The 19,722-nt window shown below is 46.3% G+C and overlaps 1 protein-coding gene across 1 annotated transcript in view; it reads right to left on the reverse strand.

The window, feature by feature from the left end:
- HCN4 (hyperpolarization activated cyclic nucleotide gated potassium channel 4) overlaps positions 1-19,722 on the reverse strand; it is a 103,374-nt gene that overhangs the window by 38,873 nt on the left and 44,779 nt on the right. The window contains exon 3 of the mRNA XM_054214174.1: positions 1,926-2,087. Coding sequence (XP_054070149.1) covers positions 1,926-2,087 — 162 coding nt within the window. The remainder of the gene's footprint in view (positions 1-1,925; positions 2,088-19,722) is intronic.

The raw sequence follows: 19,722 nt of genomic DNA on the forward strand, positions 1-19,722 counted from the left end.
CCCCCTCTTGCTGCTAAGAAAGGCGCCTAGGCTAAATCTTTTCTTCCTCTGCCCTGTCTCCTGCCACCTTTCCAGACCCTATCCCTTCTCTACACAGTTACCTTGATGGTCATTTATAGGCTCTGTTCATAGTCTGTCCCAGTAAACTCTTTTTCTAGATTGTATAAATTTAGCTTTGCAGAGCTCACCAGGCTCTGATCCCAATATGTTTGCAGCTCTGCAAGTCGTTTTCTGGCTTTACAGCCTCCAAGTGAAAAGTGTCCAAGCGCCAATTTGCATTAGCTTGTGCCATGCATTTGCGCAACCCACTCGGTACAACCCCAGGCCTCAGACCGTTTTCGATACCTGCCATTACAGTATTTACTTATCCTCAGAAGTATGTGGGGAGGGAGACAACGTTGTTGTTTTGAGTCTTCAGGTCACTTTGCAGCTTGTGTTGCAGCTCTCATCCGCTGGCCTTTGAGCCAAGTGTGCTACTCACACTTGTAACTCTGCAACCCCAGCTTTTACCTCTTCCCCCAGGGCTGGATGGGAAAAACCAACGGAAGTTGTTGCCATCAGACGGCAGCCTCCACCCAAATGTTAGGATAAAGGAAACATGGTTCAAATCTGCTGCTCTGAAGCTGTCCTGCAAGGGCACCATGGCCAACTCACTTCATCCGATGGCGATGATTTCTGTCTGCACCTCTGAGCTCTCCAGGATGTCCTTTTGAACCTGAACAGCACAAGCACAATGGGGCCCTGATCTTTCATTGCTCCTGCCATATAAATAATAAAAAGGCAGCATGGGGGAAGATAAGGCAGCTGCTGCATGTGTTGTTCTTCTGCTATAGATAAATAAACGGCTCTAGTCTCCAGAACTGTCAGTCTGGCACCTCTCAACTGCAGGAAGTGAATGATTATTGCGGAGGGAAGAAATGAATAAATAAACACCAAACAAACGACTTTTTCATGGATGCTCACTCTTCTCAGGCATGGGCAGCATGTGCCCACAGCTCCGCATGTGGGAGGCATGGGAAGTTGGCCGTTCTTTTATACGTTTTACATTTGTTCTGTTCTGCCCGAGTGCCTGATTATTATTTTTTTTAAGAAGAAATTGGCTGGGGGAATCTGGAGGTTAAGAGCTGCAATAAGAGGCAATTTTTTAAGCTTTGTCAGTTTTTGCTGCTTAATCAACTGGACATTGTCCCTTTGAATAAAAGATCCTGAATTCTCAGCGAGATGGTTGAAACCATGAACTCCCCGTGCATTTACCATATGGTATAAATCTCCCTCACAGCAAACAGCAGAGTGAGCAGCACAGTTGGGACGTTACTGGGAAGTCTGGCTACTGATCCCATGATGGGAGGCTGAACTGTGGCTTGGCAGAATCTGTTACAGTCCACTCTAATGGGATATTGTGCAGCTCCCCATGCAGAAGGGTGGGTGGTCCCACCGACCCTTCAAGTGGATATGGAGTGAAGGCTTAACAGTTTCCTTGAGACCAGTAATGGAAATTATGGATCAGTCCCAGCTACGGCTCTACGACCCGGTCTGCCTCCTGCCTTCGGCTCAGTGTGCCCAGATCCCTGCACAAAACCGTTTCCATTCTTGCTCTTTGCTCTTTCCTGCCAGGAGGGGGAGCCTGGCTCCTGCCTTCTGCTGCAGGCAGCCCGCAGCAGGCTCTGCTGGGGCTGGCTCCTGCTCTGCAGCCCTGAGACTCTCTCCTTGCAGAGACTGCCTCCAAGAAGTGTCCGTGCCCACGGAGCCGGGGCTCTACAAGTGCCTGCTGGATAGCGGAGGAAGGCCCTAAAAGGACGTGGGGGGGCAAAATGGGAAGCTGGAGGACGCCATGTTAGTGTTGGGAAGTCGATGCTGAAATGGTCATGCTGTGACCGAGGGCCTGGGTTTAGGGTCGCGAGGGAGGGAGTGGGGCAGGTACTTACCACCATGCGGTTGAGGGACACCCAACAATCGTCAGGGAAGTCCTGCAGCATAGGCACAAGGAACTGGAGGCAGCCATCCCAGTGACACAGCAGCAGCATCATCCCGATCAGGTTCACAATCCGCACCACTGCACTGGCCAGATCGTAGGTCATGTGGAAGATCTGCAGGGGCCAACAGGGAGCAGATTAGATAGCAGCCCCCCAGACAATCAACCCAACATAATTAGATGCAGTATCAGGGTCAAGACCCTTGCTAAAATAACAGAAAAGGCTGCATCAGCTCAGCACAGGTCAGTCACAGTATGCAAGCAGAACTGGCTGAAAAAGAGATTAAAAACCAAAATACAAAATCATAATCATTCACCCCTCTTGTCCTTTGATTTTGCCTTCTAATTGACATTAAAAGCTCCATAACTCATTTTATAAAATCAGTTGGTTGCAAATATTTCTGAACATCAGACACTCCTCCGAAATAAACTCTATCATTACATTTTTTTAACTGCAATGCCCTTCCTTGACGTCTGCTCTTGCTGAATACATACTACACTCTGACCCATGGTGGAAGCTGTCTTTGTACTGGATGTCAGATGCAGTCTCTGCAAGTATCAAATGCAAGAAAGAATGGCCTCAAACTCAGCAGAGACTTCTAGAATAGGGTCTGATTCAACAATTTTCTTCTATTTCTTGTATTCTGCTGCTATATCGCTTCCAGTCTTACGGGAAGGTGGGCAAGGAAAAAGGAAACGAGAAACGGCAGAGCTGTACAGCAGTTCTTAGCAAGGAAGCTCAGAAATGTGTAAATAGCCAACAGCAACCACACCTCTGCAGTCAGTTCTCTGATGCAAAAGGAGTCTATGGCTGTGTTATCTGTAGTACAGGACAAACTGACATGCCCAATTATCAAAGCCACGTACACAGTCAAGAATTACTTGATTGGCACTATTTTTTTCCTGCGGGTGATGTGTTGTGGAGACATTGGGGGTGCTTGGCTCTTTTCTACCCAGCTTTGTGATGGCAGTTAGACACACAGAACACACCAGCAACTGCTATCCAGAGCTACACATCTGCCAGGTTTGGTTTTCCCTACCTTACAGCATGCCACAGTGAGGAGAGACAGGCTCTGGCGAGTGTGGCTGGCCCTGTGTGGCTCAGCATGGAGCCCACCTTCAAGCCTCGTTTGCCGTTAACACAGTTCATGAAGAGAGGAAACCTTCAAACTGTTACTGGGCAATGGTTTGGATCCAGTAAGGACCGTACACTTAGTCCTCACAGTGTGATGGCTTCCAGCTATAGAAGCCTACTGCATCACCCTGAAAACAGAGAGCCCGAACACATCTGGCATCCTCTCCCACATGCTGCTGTGTCACCATGGCAATTTGTGACAAAGCCAGGATGGATGGAGGTCTGACAGCCATGCCCCAGCCCTGCCAACATAGAATCATGTCCTGCCCCAGAGCCTCATCTGGAGAAATGTTAATCACTGCTCCCCCTGCACATGGTCTTGCTGTTTCTGGTACAGGAGTGAAATATTCGGACAGCTGTGTGTGAATGAAGCAGGGAGACTCACTGCTGCCAGCTGCCATAGCTGGGTCTTCTCAGGAGGCCTCCCCAGGGTATGAAGGCACATACAGCCTGGCTGCTTTGCAGCCCAGCCTGCAATCTGGTGACAAAATGTCCTAGTTGGATTTAATGGAAGGGAACAAAAAGCAGAGGGATGTGAGACGCAAACGAGACTCCTGTGAATGAGGTGAGGCTGCATGTCCCAGCTCTGTCCCAGCATTTCCACCCTGACCCGCAGGATGAACTCCCTTCCAGGGTATATTTCAATCAGCTCTGAACTAATCCAGCTACATCAGCCTGAAGCTTCCCACAGAGCTTGTTTACCCCACCCTGCAGCCCCTCCTGCTCCCTCAGCCCTGGACTCCCCAACAGCTCTGCCATAGCCCCTCCACCCTGGTCCACGGCCTCTCTGCTATGTCACCTGCAGAGTCCCCCTCCACAGCCCTGCTGTTGTACCCTGGCCCTGCCCTGCTGCTCCAGCCCTGCGTTGTCACACTTTCTGTTTTCTGACCTGACACCACACATCTCGTTACAGTGTGACTCCCAGTGCTGCTGTAAAACTGACCTCCAAGGGAGCCATGCAGAGCACAAAGTGACACCTATCCAAGCTCACTGTTTCCTTAGGGATGTAGCAGGATTAACTGTCAGTTCTTCAGATGTAAAATAAACTTGTAAACACAACTTTCTTACAGAGCATCAGGCAGTGGGCCAAAAGGCACAGAGACACTGACACAGGCTTATAGCAGATAAGATTGTGGCCAGCAGGTCGAGGGAGGTGATTCTGCCCCCCTACTCCGCTCTCGTGAGACCCCACCTGGAATACTGTGTCCAGCTCTGGAGTCCCCAACATCAGAAGGACATGGACCTGTTGGAGCCGGTCCAGAGGAGGGCCATGAAGATGATTTGAGGGCTGGAGCATCTCTCTTACTAAGACAGGCCGAGAGAGTTTGGGTTGTTCAGCCTGGAGAAGAGAAGGCTCCGGGGAGACATTATAGCAGCCTTTCAGTACCTGAAGGGGGCCTATAGGAGAGATGGAGAGGGACTCTTTATGAGGGAGTGTAGCGATAGGACAAGGTGGAACGGTTTTAAACTGAAAGAGGGGAGATTTAGATTAGATACCAGGAAGACGTTCTTTCCTGTGAGGGTGGCGAGACACTGGCCCAGGTTGCCCAGAGAAGCTGTGGATGCCCCATCCCTGGAGATGTGCAAGACCAGGCTGGATGGGACTTTGAGCAACCTGGTCTAGTGGGAGGTGTCCCTTCCCAGGGCAGGGGGGGTGGAACTACATGGTTTTTAAGGTCCCTTCTAACCCAAACCATTCTATGATTTTAAGACAGCAAATTTTCAGTTTGCCATGTTATTAATGAAAATTGATAGTGCAATGACTGAGACTGCAGGGAGAAGCACACCCAGTGCTTCCTGAGTGCCGAACACCTCTGGAGCACTGCCTGGGCTCCCCTGAGCCTCAGCGGAGGAAGACGGGCATGCAGTGGGTAACTTAGATGCCTGGGAGTCACCTCTGGAGGGGCAGGCGATTACCAAGGGAGATGCCTGTAAGGGAATTATCTGAAGCAGGGGATGGGCCATAGGCATGCTATGTGACTGTATGGCTACGTCCATATAACTCCTTGCTGCTCTGACAGAGATAGTCCTGCTCCTCCCCACCCATGGCAGTATGTACCTGCCATCTTTTGCCTATACCAGGGATCGGCCTCCTCTGAGAAGTGAGTCAATTCAAGCAGCTAAAAAGGCAGAAAACTTTTGCTATGAATTAAAGGAATTATGGTTTGTCAGTTTAGCTGCCTAAATTGGCTCATCACTCTGTTGTCAGAGCTAGCTGTTCAATTAGAATGCCTGTTTCCTCAGCAGATCTTACCACTTCCCCACCTAATCAGGATGCCACGGGGTCATATGCATTGAGAGATGCCGACATGCTCAATCCAGACCGGGAGGGAGCCACAGAAGAATGCTGGAAACCAGAAGGATGAATGATTTGGATAACTGCTTCTAAACCCCATTATTTCTGCTGCATCCCAGATGCAGCTGGAGTCCACAGTGCCACTTAGTGTCAAGCCATTCTAGTGATATTTCTGGGCTGAAAAGAAGAAAATATCCAAAATCCAGCATGAAAGGCTCTTCGAGGAAATCCGACTCTCAGTGCTGACTCAATAGGTCAGTATGAAAACTGAGCACGTAATTCATAAAGAATAATTCCTACTGGTTTCATCTTTTTTTATTTTTTCCATTGCAGCAATGATCATTCTCATTTAGATAACCCAAAGCGAATCCAGCCTATTTGAATGACAGCCACAGGCTGTGCTTTTAATGAAGCCAGAGCAGCAGTTTGCAGAGGGATCACTGAATGGATCCTTTGTTATCACCCGGGTTTTACTGCACTAATGACTTTTCTTCTCCCACCTAAGTGTGTTTTTCAAAAAGCTCCAGCCTTCCTGTAACCCAGGGAACTCCAGCCAGGGACCGGGAGAAACCCTGTCAGGTTTAGGAAGTGCCTTTCTTCCTTTAATATATTAAAAGCAGAGAGTGAAGATCCTGAGGGAATGGATGATTTAGGGGAAAGGTGAATAGTTATGGAGCTTCTTATATGGTGATTGGGATCTATTCTAGACAGGCTAGGGCAGAAAGCCTTTATTATTTGGAACACCTCTGAAAAACAGGAATAAATGTGTTTGCTTCTGCCGTTAGGCCCTGCTGCCTCCTCTCATGCACTAGTAACTCACACATTTGTTGGTAGCTGAGAAATGACAGCTCTGTGCAAAGTGTGTGTACATCTTGGCTCACAGGTCTTCCTTCACCGCTGGGTCACCACCCATCACGTAACCCATGCGGCAGCGCAGGACCCAGTGCTGAAGCACAAAAGGGAGGAGAGTCCTGCCTCTGTACTAACGTCTGGGTGCGTGTGCTCTGGCAGTGCATGATGCTCCAGTAGTGCATGATGCTCCCATCACAGAGCTCAGAAAGGCCAGGAGCTCAGTGGCCATTTGGGATCGCCCTCTAACACCCAGCACTGACTAGAGGGAAGGATCACAACTGAGCTGACATGAACTTCCCACACAGCTAGGGACAGTATCTGCTTTACACAAAGGTGGATTCAGCTTACCTACTTTGGACCTTCAGATCTAGACTGTATCACTAGAGTCATCGGATGGAAACACGCACGCAGAGGGTGACACATCTGGTTTGTGGCACTTGTCTCCCTGAGAAGGAGATGCACTGCATCTCAGGAATTCCTGTTTCTCTCTGCTGCCTATAAAGTAAGCCTAGGTAGTGAACTCCAACTGTAAATGTCTGAACCACAGGTGAGACAGATCCAATTTCAAATGCCAGTCTCAGGAGCGACCAGCTCATGCCCACTCCTTGGAATAAATTTGCATTCACATGCAAGAGAAAAATAAGAAACACTCACTGCGACACACAGGAATAACTGTGAAGGGGTGGGAACGAACACCTTTCACTGAGAAGAAGCTCCTACTGTAAATAAGTGCCTGTGTTGCAGGGAATACTAACTCTGGAGAGTGTCTAAGCCAGCGCTGCAGTGCCCTAAAGCAGTCAACAGCTCGCCAGGGAGAGGTGGGGAAGAAACATTCTAGAATAGCTGGTCCACGAGCAGAGGAACGTGAGTGGTAATTGGAACTTCTCTGGTTTTCATAATTAACACTCAGAGCTTTCTTGTCCTGTTGTAACACAACCCAGGCTGGGTCCCAGAGCATCACACCTCCTTCTGCCCCTGGAACTGCTTGTGCTTTCTGGCTTTCTGCTGCCTGTGATTTGGAAAAGGGGAGTGAGAAGGAGGAGAAGGAAAAAGCATGGATTCATACTTAAAAGCATCTTTTTCCAAGGGTGACTCTGATAAAGCTAACATCACTGCTTCTTGATTGTCCAAAACAAGCTGTGGCTTCAGAATACCCGTTACAAAGCCAGCTCTGTCCTTCTAGCCAAAGGACACCTCGCAATGCTTTCTGAAAGGACACATTAGGAAAGCGGGAGGACCAAAACTTTCCTCAACAAAGTTATCCCTACTTATATAAGAGCTACATCTTGGAAATCCCTCTTATACAGAATAAGCTATCGGGATCCTACCAGTATGAATCGGAAACCTTTTCAGCCCCAAAGAACTCCTCAATGGGCTCTGTACTGCAGCAGGATTCCTCTAACCCCATCATTCGAGCTGGAAGAAATCAAGGACACCTTGGAGAAGTGGGGGCCTGGCTCTGAGTGAAACAAGGGCTTTGACTGAAATCAAAGTTGCATGTTTAATTAGGCATGTTGTTTTCTGTTGGCACACAGCTCAGTGTGGCTGTCCAAACCAACAGGTCACCAGAATTTCTCAGATCCTTGGGAGCACTGTGGCATTAGTGTGTCTGTCTCTCTAGGGCCGTGGACGCTGGACTGCTCCGAGACGGAGAGCCCTCTGAGAGGACACTGCAGGGAGTGCTGTGCAGGGAGGCAGCTTGGTCCAGGCACCCTCTGCACCAGCCCTGCCAGGCCCAGGCCAGCTCCAGCAAAGCCTCAGTCTCTGCGCTCAGCTCCCAGTGTGTCGAGCTCTGCAGGCTGGGCTATGATTGCACGTCCCTGCTGGCTCTGCATGTACCGGAGGTGCTACGCTTGCAAACAAATGGGTTTTCCTGAGGGTCTGGGGGCTGTGATGTGGAGGCATCATAATGACTCTGTTTGGAGCCAGCACGGCTGAGCTGGAGCTAAACACCCTGCCAGAGAGAGCTAACAGCATCCACGCTTGCTCAGCTGAACACTGGCTCTACAAAGAACTGACTTCCATCCACAGGGTTTATGAACAGATTCTGCACCACAGGAAAGCAGTGAAACCGCTTGCTGCCCTTCACTACCTCTGCTAGCAACATAGCAGTATTCCTGTAGCACTGCATCCAAACGAAGAAAGCCTGCTGGTCCTGAGCCAGTGCTGGTGTCTGTATCCACACTATGGTTAATATACAACTGTGATAAATCCCCTGTGGATAATCAAGTAGCTGTGACACCACTCCAGCTTAATAGAAAGCAAAGGATTTACTCTTAATTTATGGCTTAAAAAACCCCAAAGTCCTTAAAAGGAAACACAAATCTCAAAATCAAAACAGTATCATATGTTATTCTGAGTGCTCTAGTCAGAGTTAAGGTTGTTCTGCTACAAGGAAATACGTATTTACTTGTATTTAAGAAGAGTATTTGTGGACTATGAGGAAGAAAGTTGAGATGTCTTTCACTCTTCCTTTCTTGGCTTTTGTAAATAACAAGAGAGGTAAAGATACATTTTCCTCATAGAGGCATTAACTGCCTTTTCAAACCTAAGTGTTAATCTCTCAATATGCTGGGGACAGGTGGTTGCTGTGAAGAGCTTTTCTGAGCCCAAAATACTGTTAGACAGATTACTGTAGGGGGGTTGGACAAGTCCCTGCATCATCAGCTACATTGCTGCTGCGTATCACCTACCTAATCACTGACTGGGCCGCAGCCTCTTCAGTTATGAGAACTGACTGGACAACAGTTTAAGCTCTTACTCATTCTGGCCAACATGCGAACTAAAGGCAGCTCATTGAAAAAACAGTGTTTTTTCTCATTTAGGGATCACTACCCCAAATCAGTGCCAATTCTTGTGGCAAGGGGCAAAATGTCACCTTCTCCACATTCAGCGAGAGTCTTGACTGACACAACCCGTGTAAGAGGGGAAGGGCTTGGGAGCCTCCATGTGCAGAGCTGTCCTGGGAGGCTGAAGAGAGGGGAGAGACAAACAACAGGCAGAACTCGCAGGATGGGCTTCCCCCAGGAGGAAAAAATCCTCTCCAGGCACACACAGCATTATGCATATTAGAGCACCGAAGCACAGAAGCCACGAGCATACACAAGGCGCACACAGAGCCAAACCTCCTGAGCAACTCGGCCACTGTAAAGACACACAAGAAATCAGAGTCGAGAGAGAAAGGGCAGCTCCTCAAGAAATCCAGCCTGTTGAGTAAACCCACACCACTGGGAACACACAATGTTTTAGCAAAGCAACACAAAAGATCTCAGCTGCTGTTCTCCCTCTCCTGATGCTGCTATGGGAAATGCACCATCAAACCCTTTACTTGCTCCTTCCTCACCCTCCCCAACTCACTATTTATTCTCCCAGTGATGTCACATTTCAGCTGTACCAAAACATAAACTAATTTCACTCTGAAAGGTTTACCAGGCCACACATTTGGTTCTTTTGGAAGAATGGGCAAAAGGCTGTTCTTGCCACTAAAATATACAAAGATATAAACTCTGAATTTCTGAGGCAACAGTTGCTCAGGCTGGCCTGCTGCAAAGGCACTTAGTTTAGGAAGAAAAATTATGTAAAGGAATGCAGTTGGGCTTATTTACAACTTCACAGTGTGCTGGGAAGCAGGAGTCCCTTATGAAGGATCAGCTTTGGGTCAGACAGCTTTGGGCTGCGCTAATCACAATGTGTTTGGCAGAATGGTATGGGAGGGAGGGAGCTTTGGGCTCCAGATTGTATTGGGACAACGCTGAAAGCACCAGCCAGCACAGAGCAGATGGACTGGAGATGGGAAATCATCTGTGGTGCACAGATACATCTGCAAGCACCGTGCAGATTCAGGGATGCGCTCGACAGTTTGAGATGGTGTGGGATTTGGTTTTGCCTGCTTTTTGCTGTGCCAGCAAGGAAAACTATAGCCAGAAGATCAAGTTTTAGATGAAGGCAAGAGTTTGGGCTTGATTCTCTTTTTATGCTTGCTTTGCACCAAATGACATAATCAATGTCAGTGGAGTTGCTGATGCTGCCTTGACTCAGTGCGAGAGGAGAAGCAGGTCTGTGATTCATTAGGTTTAACACTGACGGGGGAAGATACTGTGGAGTGTGCTTGTCTCGGGGCTGCCTGGAACAGTGAGTTTGAGGGCAGTGCACTCAGTGCCAGGTGTTGAGAGAGATATCCAAGTAGATTTTACACTTAAAATATAATAATCCTTTGTGCTGCTGTGGCAGTTTTCATCTGAAGGTCTCAAGGGGCTCGGCTGACATTAAGCTGGTATGCTTCAATATCTCCAGTGTATGTGTGATCTCCATTTTTCTAGATGGGCAAAATGAGGCACATAAAAGGGAAAAGCCACTTGCCAGACGTTGCACAGGAAGCTGAGAGCAAAGTTTTGATGCAAATCTAGGGATGCCAGCTTTGACCTCCTGCTCTAACCACTGCCCATGTATTGTGGCTACTAACTAGAGCCCAAGGAGGTTCCTTCACATTCAGAAAGAGCCACTTCAGCCCCAAGAAAAGCCAGAGTGCGTATGTGCATGCAGGGAAGAGAGAAGGGATCTTGCAGCAGCCTGGTGCTGTTAAAGCTCTGTAAGAACATGATGCAAGCCTGCAAGCCTCTACCTCCTCCCGAGATGATTTAACTCTTCCCAGGCAGCTTGCTTCTGGCTAATGGAAGTTCTTCTCCAGGTAAGAGTTGAGGGGCCATAGACAGAGAACAGAAGAAAGTCCACGTAAAAAAGAAAGCAAAAAAGAAAAGCATTTCCTTGCCTTCTCCTTCAGAGACTCGTGTCTACTGGAAAATATTTACAGCAGAGAAAGGTGAAATAGCAAGACTAATTAGCACTGAGAAAGCTGGCATAAATGGCAGATGTTTATAGATATATATAAACCCCAAAGATCCTGCCACCACCATGTGTTTTGCCTCTTGCACTCTGGGAGTTGAGGTTGTCATGCCAACAGGCCCCCTGCCCCTCCCCATGCCACCATTCCCAGCCTAGACTTTAATGTTCATCATTTTAAGAACTTTTGTCACCACGGCAACGTGACACAGACTTTTAAAAATATTTTCTAGCACAACTCAAAGGACTGTCTTTCCTGCATGGTTTTCTTTAAATCTCTATGAAAAAAACATTTAGGGCGGTATTCTGCCTCCACTGAATGGAGCCGGAAGGCTCCCATGGGTGTCAGCTAGCAGGGACAGGAGCTGGCCCATGCCTCCAGTGCAGAGGGACAATGACATTTTCACCTCTCAGGGACCATGTCCCAGAGCAGCAATGCAAGGACCAGGGTCAGGGCTTTTTCAAGAACCTTGATGACTTTGGAGGATGTGCCCCTTTGCTTTTCAATGGGATGCATGTTCTCACACACCTACAGCTCAGGTTTTCAACAGTATCTCACAATATAGTTAAATGCCTTTGGAAAAAGAAGAAAAAATATGCGAGCCCCCAGAGCTGTAAGTAGGTTAGGTGTCTCGTTCTCAGTGGGAATTAGCTATCTTACCTGCCTAGGCATTTTTTTTAATCTCCTGTGGCTCTTATCTGCAACTTTGGGAGTTGTAGTTCTTCTGAGAGGCTAGCAATGAATCACTCCTGGAAATAGGTCACAGGCTTTTTTGGAAGTTTAAGAATGACCACAGTCATCAGGCAAAAGGTCTGTCTAGCTCAGTAGCTATACATAGATACGCCTAGGGAAAGAAGTATCTGGGAGGGGAAAGGAAGCATAAATACCTGAGGAGATGAGAAGCACAACTGGTTTGAAACTGGGGCCTCACGGCCTGGAAATGGAATCAAGAAGGAGCACCAAGTGGTCTGACAGGCTGGTCCACAAGGCCCTGCGCTGGACTGGCACTCGGTGAAGGTATTCCTTGCTGGAAAAGGCAGCTGAGCAGCAAGATGAGGTAATCGATGGATGACTCAGATGATGTAGGTGAGTCCAGGCTGCAGACTGTGTCAGAAGGACCTCATTTGTGGTCTGATCAAAAATTCACTGAGCTAAGTGGGAAAACACCCCCGGAGTGCACTGAGCTACATGGCACAAAGTCAATTAAACCAGTTAGCATGGACAAGTAATGAGACAAAATACTAATGGCAATATTGATCAGGTTATGCTATTACCTAGGTCAGTGACACCCTTTCCCTTGGAGCACAGATCTATTTTCAGGAAGGAAATTAAAAAATGGTATAAATAAGTGTCCTGAGGAAGGGGATCCCAACCTTCTTTTCTCCCAGCTGCAACACCGGGTCCCAAAGCTGGGCCATGTCACATACTGTTTTGAAGCTGTTTGCCTTCCACTAAGCAATAGCTTCACCAGAGTTCCAAGACCCCCGACTAAGAGGTAGGAATTAAAAACCAGTAATTACAGAACACCTGGGACAGTTTGGTCCAGGGAGGAAACAGTGACAGGTAGGTAAGACACAAATATCCCAGAAAGACATCAGTATTATGGGATACGATTAGTGCTCTTAACTGTCCTCTCTTAGCCAAAGACAAGAGGACTTTTTATTAAAGTGAAGGATCAGCTGTTGAGAGGAAATGCTCTTTTTTCCAAACAATATGCAGTTTAGCTTGCAGGATACATTGCCGCAGGAATCCTCCAGGCCAGGAACTTGTCAGGATATTAAATACATGCCTAAATAAATAAGTGGATGACTAATAATAACTTAAAAAAAAAAGTGGTTTATATTTTTCCTTGTCAGTACTTAAAAAAAACTGAAGACTAAATCTACCTGTGAGCAGATTATTTCAGAGCTGTTGTTTTGGAATTCAGCGCATGTTCCCTCTGAAGCATTCGGTCACTATTAAGAGCAGGAGAGTGGACTAAATGAACGTCTGGTTGGCCACAGTGCCTCTCGGTCCCCATTTAATTACATGAAAGAACCTGACCCAGAGAACTAGGGACTGGCTGCTGTATTTGTATCCATAAACACACAACCGGAACACGGGAGAAAGAAAATCAGATCAAGAGAACAGAGCCTTCAAATGAGAAAGAAAATGGTCTTAAAATTCAGATTCCCTGTAAAATAGCCATAGTTCACATTCTAGAGAAAGCTGTCGCAAAAGAAATTAGCAGTGTCCTTTGTCTTCATATTTCTTTCAGTCACACTTGAATTTTTTAGTTTAAGATTCAGAACAGATTTTACCAAATCCAAGATTGTCACTTAACGTACTTATGGATTCATATGATCATCACCTGGGATATAATATAAACCCATTAAGTCCTGCCCAGTAAGTGCAAACTTGCTGAAGAACTACAGAAGTCATGCAGTTTACTCTTGATCAATTAGTATTTCTTTAATGCATCTTGCATTTCAATCAAGAGAGTAAAGCACATGCATATTAACTGCTATTAGGCCCTATTCGGATGTCTGTAACAGCACACCAAAAGAAGCTGAGTCAAAGACTGCACACCCCAAAATGGAATGAGCATGCGCCTGTTTGTCTTCAGAACACTCTTCTCCGCTTAAGGAGTTGGAAGCAGAAGAGTTTGTAGGCTCTTTCCCTACAGAAATCTGGCCTGCAGCTCCTCAGCTAAACCTCCATACAGGGGATCCTATAGAAGCAGCACAGAGAGATCAGGGCAGCAGCCAAAATGAGTCCTACGGGCTCTTTAAAAGAACCGCAGCTACACATATTTTCACACTGATCTCTCCTGGGCTCTGGAGCTAGCATTTGTTTAAAGGATCAGGCTTTCTGTCAACTGAAGTGATGGCAAGTTTTTTCCTCCTGTTTTTAAACAGAGCCGATAATGTAAATTTCTCCTCACTGCATCTGCCCTCTGAGGCTGGCAGTGTGTTAGGTGGGACTATATTTATGTACAAAAGCATAACCTATTGCTGCTTATAGCACAGCTCAGCCTGCCAGGATGCTTCACGTTCTCGCAGGGAGATCAAGTGCTTTTCACCTAACTCAATCCTCTACTTTAATTTGATTACAACCACGGCAACCAAGCACAACTTCCACCCTTGACTTTTTTTTCTGCTGTTAGTGATTATAACATCCATGGAAGGAACCGGCCTGGCAGGCCTGGAGACTCAGATGGTTTCGTGCGCCACGAGGCAGAGAGTGTGAGCACAGATAATGACAGCTCCTCCGGCTGCAAACTCAGGGACGCTGTATTTGAACAGAGACCAAAGTTCACAGGCTGAGGATGCTCAGTACAATGGCCTGATTTTCAGATGGGCTGAGCATTTGCCTGCAAAGTCTCCGCTGATCCACTTTGGGTACTCTTTTTCTTGCCTGCAACATTTCAGAAACAGCAGAGAAGACGAATCGTGCACTTCATACCACAATGAAGAAAATTTTTGACTGCAGCCCTGGCCAAATTCAGCAGAGAGGTGTGCCAGGCTGCTGGGCAGGCTGCTGTTTTCTCCCTAGTAGTACAAACTTAAATTACTTTGTTACTCTTGGGGTGTTTTTTCCTAAATTGCTTTGATGGAGGCTGGTCTGAATATTTCCAACAAGGATCTGAATCATCTTTTGAGGGACCTCAACAGTTTGCCAGCAGAGCGCCAAAAGATTTCATTGCACAGAACTGATGTAAACGTATTTGCATACAGTGTGTCACACATGTCGCATCCAGCCCGAGACAAGTAACAAGGAGACAAACGCCCTCCTCCTCTTTTAGAGTAATAATAGCAATATAACCTTTTCAGTACTGCAACGTGCACCTTAGAGAAGACATCTCTTAAAAGAACGGTGTAGTGAAAATAACTCCCTGAGTACCTCAGAAAACCTGTACCCTCCCGTAACCTTCACAGAGGAGAGACAGAGAAAAGAGAGGAAGAGGAGGTGCTGGAGGAAACACAGCCATTACCCTCCCATGCACGCACATGCACTGATCCCAGGAGGAGTGTGAAGAGTGGGGGTGAAGTGTCTGGCTGCATTTTTTATTTGCTTTAAGAATCTGGGGCAGGGAAAACTATTTTTTAACCAACAAGCAGTGGATTCGTGTATTTATGAAAGTATGACAGGTTAATTCCTGCTGTGGTTCTATATAGATACTTTGGCTGATTATAGAAAACTGAACTAAGTCAGAACAAAGATGTTTAAAAGCAGTATTTAAACTCTACCTAAAATGTTCTTAAATCTCCATGAATATATGCCGGGCAGGATCATAGTCCCTAAAGGCTGCCATTTTAATTAGAAATCCAAAAGGAAATGCTGCCTGATGACAGGTATCAAGGCAAAAATCCCCAGAGCTGCAGCCCAGGAGAAGGAGGAGATTTACCAGCTCTTTTAGGGGTATAACACAATAGTATTACAATAATCATAGTAATAGTAATAATAATGGTTTGGCAGGGATGTTGTATGTTCAAGCAAAATACCAGGGCGTTATAAAAAAGTGCTGCTGTGCCCTCTGTCCCCAGCTGTGCCTCAGAGGTTGAGGCCTGGAGGCATGTCATCAAGCTCATAATGTAAAGTCCCCCTTCTTATTCCCAGTACAGGGCCCTTCTCTCCTTGAAGCAATTCTTCACACTTCAAACCCTTTCTTTCCAGCAAACCTATACCAACCAAGCATCCGAGAAGCAAAAGATATTATTAAGTGCTTTTAAAAGGCCACAGCCTTCCACAGGCAGGTTTTTATCCTTTTCCCCTGAAAAAGAAGAGTCATTCGATGGTAGGTACTTGTCTGTCAGGGCAGGAAGGGACCCAGACACCACCAGGGCATTGCAAGATGCTCGCACAAATGTTAACAAAGTCCTAATGAAACCTTTTCTTCTTGTTGCATCATGTGATCAGAAAGTATTTTATTGGCATTTCTCCAAAAAGCACATTGCATGATAGAATTATTTAAACAAAGCTATTTGCTTTGACCCAATTTTTGCTATTTTCCTTCTGAAAGGGCTCTGCTGCTACATCTATTCAACTTTTGCTTTTAATCCTGGTGGGAATGGGACTGACCACTCTCTCCTGATTCAATCCTCTCCTGGACGGTGAGCCTGGCTTCCTTCACATCACCAGACACAAAGAATAATTTCACCCACTTCAGTCAAAACCGCAACTGAACAAGGTCAAACCACATCAGATGTGGGGGCCAATTGCTCCAGAAAGCTCTCTTTGGCAGCAACCAGCAGCAGTTAATTCAGAACAAGGCATAAGAAACCTCACATCAGGCAGAAGGATGATAACCCACCTCCTTGGAAGACTTCAGCTGACTGTGTAATAGTCAGAGATTGATTTAAACTTGGAAGCAGGAGTGTTTTTTAACCTTCCAAAGCTCTTGTCTACCTTATAACTCTGGATATACTTATAGCTCACATAAACTTCCAAACTGCCCTTGAATTGTGTTGTCTGTGGAAGAAGCTCTGATGTCTGAATACACGCTGTCTGAAAGAGTATTTCCTTGAATGCATTTGGAATTTGCTGCCTTTTCAATTTCGTTGACTGCTCCATATCTTTGCTGAATACGGCAGGAAAAATATATACGGCCCTCACCTTTTTCTAGCTCATTTATTACTTTACAGGCTTTTTCTTCTATCTCTTCCCCTTAAAGGAGAGAATTTAAAACTTTTCATTTATTCCAGGCTGTCCTTAATCAATCTCATCAATTTTCTCTGAATTCACTTTACTCCTACAGTGTAGAAGTAGCCCAAGTAACTAAAATTGGGATGCTTTTATCCTCAGTTATCCTATGATGGCCATTTATATTATTTTTTAATGCTTGTCTCCACCCTGTGTTCCCCCAGTCCCAGTTCTGCTTTTTTATCCCCTCCAGCAGAGAACCAGAGAGTAAGAAGCTATACAGAAGAAGCTTCCATAAAGAAGCTGTACTATGAAACAGAAATGGAGCTGCTTTAAGCGTTCGTATCTACTCTGCTTGGTTTCTTGTTCAGTTTTAAAAGAAACTGAGTCCTTTGGGAATTTACTTCATAACCTGCTCATTCGACCTCTCCTGCCTTGCCGTCTATACTCTGGATCATTCTTCAGCTTCTGCTGCCTTGTCTGATTTAACGACACCTCATTGCTGTGAAAGCCCCCAGTCCAGCAGTAGGAATATTTGCCCCCACCAGTGTAAGAAGAAATGGGCAGAAAAAATGACAGCAGAAGCACTGAAAAATTACCAGGGGAAATGAAGTACATAAAAATGACAGCATTGATCATTCTTTACAACCCCCAAGCACCTCCCAGCATGCTGCTGCAGCAGAGCCTCCTTGTCAATACCTCTGAATATTTATTCAGAGAAATTAAGTGCAGGGTAGAATCTGCTTTACCTCTGTGACTGACTGTGCTCTACAAGAGCTATGTCTACACTGGCTGTGTCTACAAAAGGTTCCAGACTATGTACACAGAGGCTACATCTATACCGGAAAGTAAGAATGGACCCCAAGCAAAGTACGTGGTACGTACTCCACCTCCAAAGGTACGTGGAGTCAGCCTCGTGGCACACACTTTGCCATCCCTAGCAGTGGTTGCAGTTGTAGCACAGGTTCAAAGTATCAACAGTGAATTTAGGAGGGCTGAGTATCTGCTCCTGGATGGTGTTCAGCTTCAGTCGTACTTGATCTGTCCAGACCACATGAATGAGAGTTGTGCAAAAGGGCAGAAAATACTCAGGCCCTCCACCTTGGAAGAAGTAAGGCTCTGGTGTAGTCCACGTCTGGATGTGTTCTTCTGCAGATGCTGTGCACATACAAGACAAGCTGGGACTCAAGAATCAGTTCAGACTCACGCTGAAGTGACAGCAGGAATCGAGAAAGGCTGACATTGCCTTTTCTTCCCCCACAAAGGTACTAAAAGAGTGGTAAAACTGCAACGCAGGAGTAGATTTCTGCCCTAGAGAGCAAGCCATGCTGTAAGAAGGGACGGAGAAGGGACCAGTGCAGTGCTTCAGTGGTTTGCATTTACTGTAATGAGTGTCTTTTCCATGAGCACTTCTAACCTAAGGCAGAATTATTATTAAGTGTCAGCGGTGATTATAAATGAAGCCGGATCCCTGACCCCGTAAAGCTTTAGCAGAGCAAGAAATGTGAATTAGGACACAAGCACGTCAGGCAGAGGATGTAGATACCAGGAGCAGCTGCAACATATGGGCTCAGGCAAGGAGAACCAGCAGGGCAGTAGGGACGTTCTTCCTAGACAACGCTAAAGTATGTGTTTCAGAAAGCTTTAGCACTAGGACTAAATGATTCTCTGTTTTAAATACTATTAGTTTATTTTTTTGTGTTTATGGTGCTTTCCAATCCACAAAGGGAATAGGGAGTTAAGTTGCAGCCAAGGAGTTCTGATAGAGCAGTACGGGGTAAGAAATGCTGTTTTGAAACCCAACTTCAGGCAAACTTGACCCCTTCTCCGACTGCTGTCACCTCATCAGTCTGAGCAGGGGTGGTGGGATGCCTCAAAAGGATAACATTAAACCGAGCAAAGGATGAAGCAAATGCAGGACACCAAACTTGACCTCTTCAGATTTCAAAGCCTGAATGGGAGAATGCAGATATGAGCCTGGTCCACTACTTCAGCACTTACAAAACCATGGGATCTGATTTCCCAGTTCCATGTCCAATACAGTTGAAATCTCACAAGATGGAAGATTTCCTCTCCTTTCACTAAACTTATAAGAGTATCAGTTGGGTTCACAGCACCATCGTATTTCAGAATTTTGTACACATGGTGGGCAGCTAGTGAGACACGGGAACTGCAGTGAAGTTTCTTTTCGTGACCACCTACGAAGTGGAGACCTCCTTGAGAGAACTTGCTCTGAAGCATGCAGATGGGTGTGGGCACTCCAAAAAGCAGTAAACAAAATAATCTCAGGGATCAAATATTTCACAGCCCCCAGTGGGAAGACTGAAAATGGAAGGGAGTCAGGAACAGATGTCTGATGTCCCAGTTATTAGTTTGCATCTCCCTAAAACCCCAGGCACCTCAATCTGTGCAAGAATTAGACTGGTGTCCAGATTTTGAACAAATGATTGGTATTTCAATCTGAGCTATGTAACTCTCCCTACTACAGAGACGAGAAATGATCTGAACATCAGGATTTCATTACAGATCCTATCTCTCATCTGTAGACTAAATATCATGGAGGATGCAAACACTTTTGACAAGACTAATGAGAAAGAATTTGGCAACTGTCTCCTCTTCAGACCCGCTGGATGTCAAGAGGGAGGTGAGGAGGAAAGTGTTGAGGATCATTAGGGATGAGGTGTAGAGTAGAATGTTTTGGGATGCAATTAGGGAAAACCCTAAATTGAACATCAAGGGAAAATAGTGATTGTAAGGCTCTTTTACCAGCATTCCCTTGCTAAAGGAAAGGTAGGAAGCCACGTCATTCAGGGCATCAGAAATCAGGGCTGACACGGAGTATAAGAGGCTTCTGTGAGCGGCTGTGGTTGCACCTGGATCTGCCCAACCCAACATATCTCTGCTATGATTCGGTACATCCAAGGTGACCCAGCAAATCCTTATCATCGCAAAAGACATAAAGGGAAGACCAACAGTGACAGCCATGGACACGCTGGGCTAGCCAC

The sequence above is a fragment of the Rissa tridactyla genome, chromosome 9 (genome assembly GCF_028500815.1).
Source record: "Rissa tridactyla isolate bRisTri1 chromosome 9, bRisTri1.patW.cur.20221130, whole genome shotgun sequence".
In the NCBI taxonomy this organism is placed as follows: domain Eukaryota; kingdom Metazoa; phylum Chordata; class Aves; order Charadriiformes; family Laridae; genus Rissa; species Rissa tridactyla.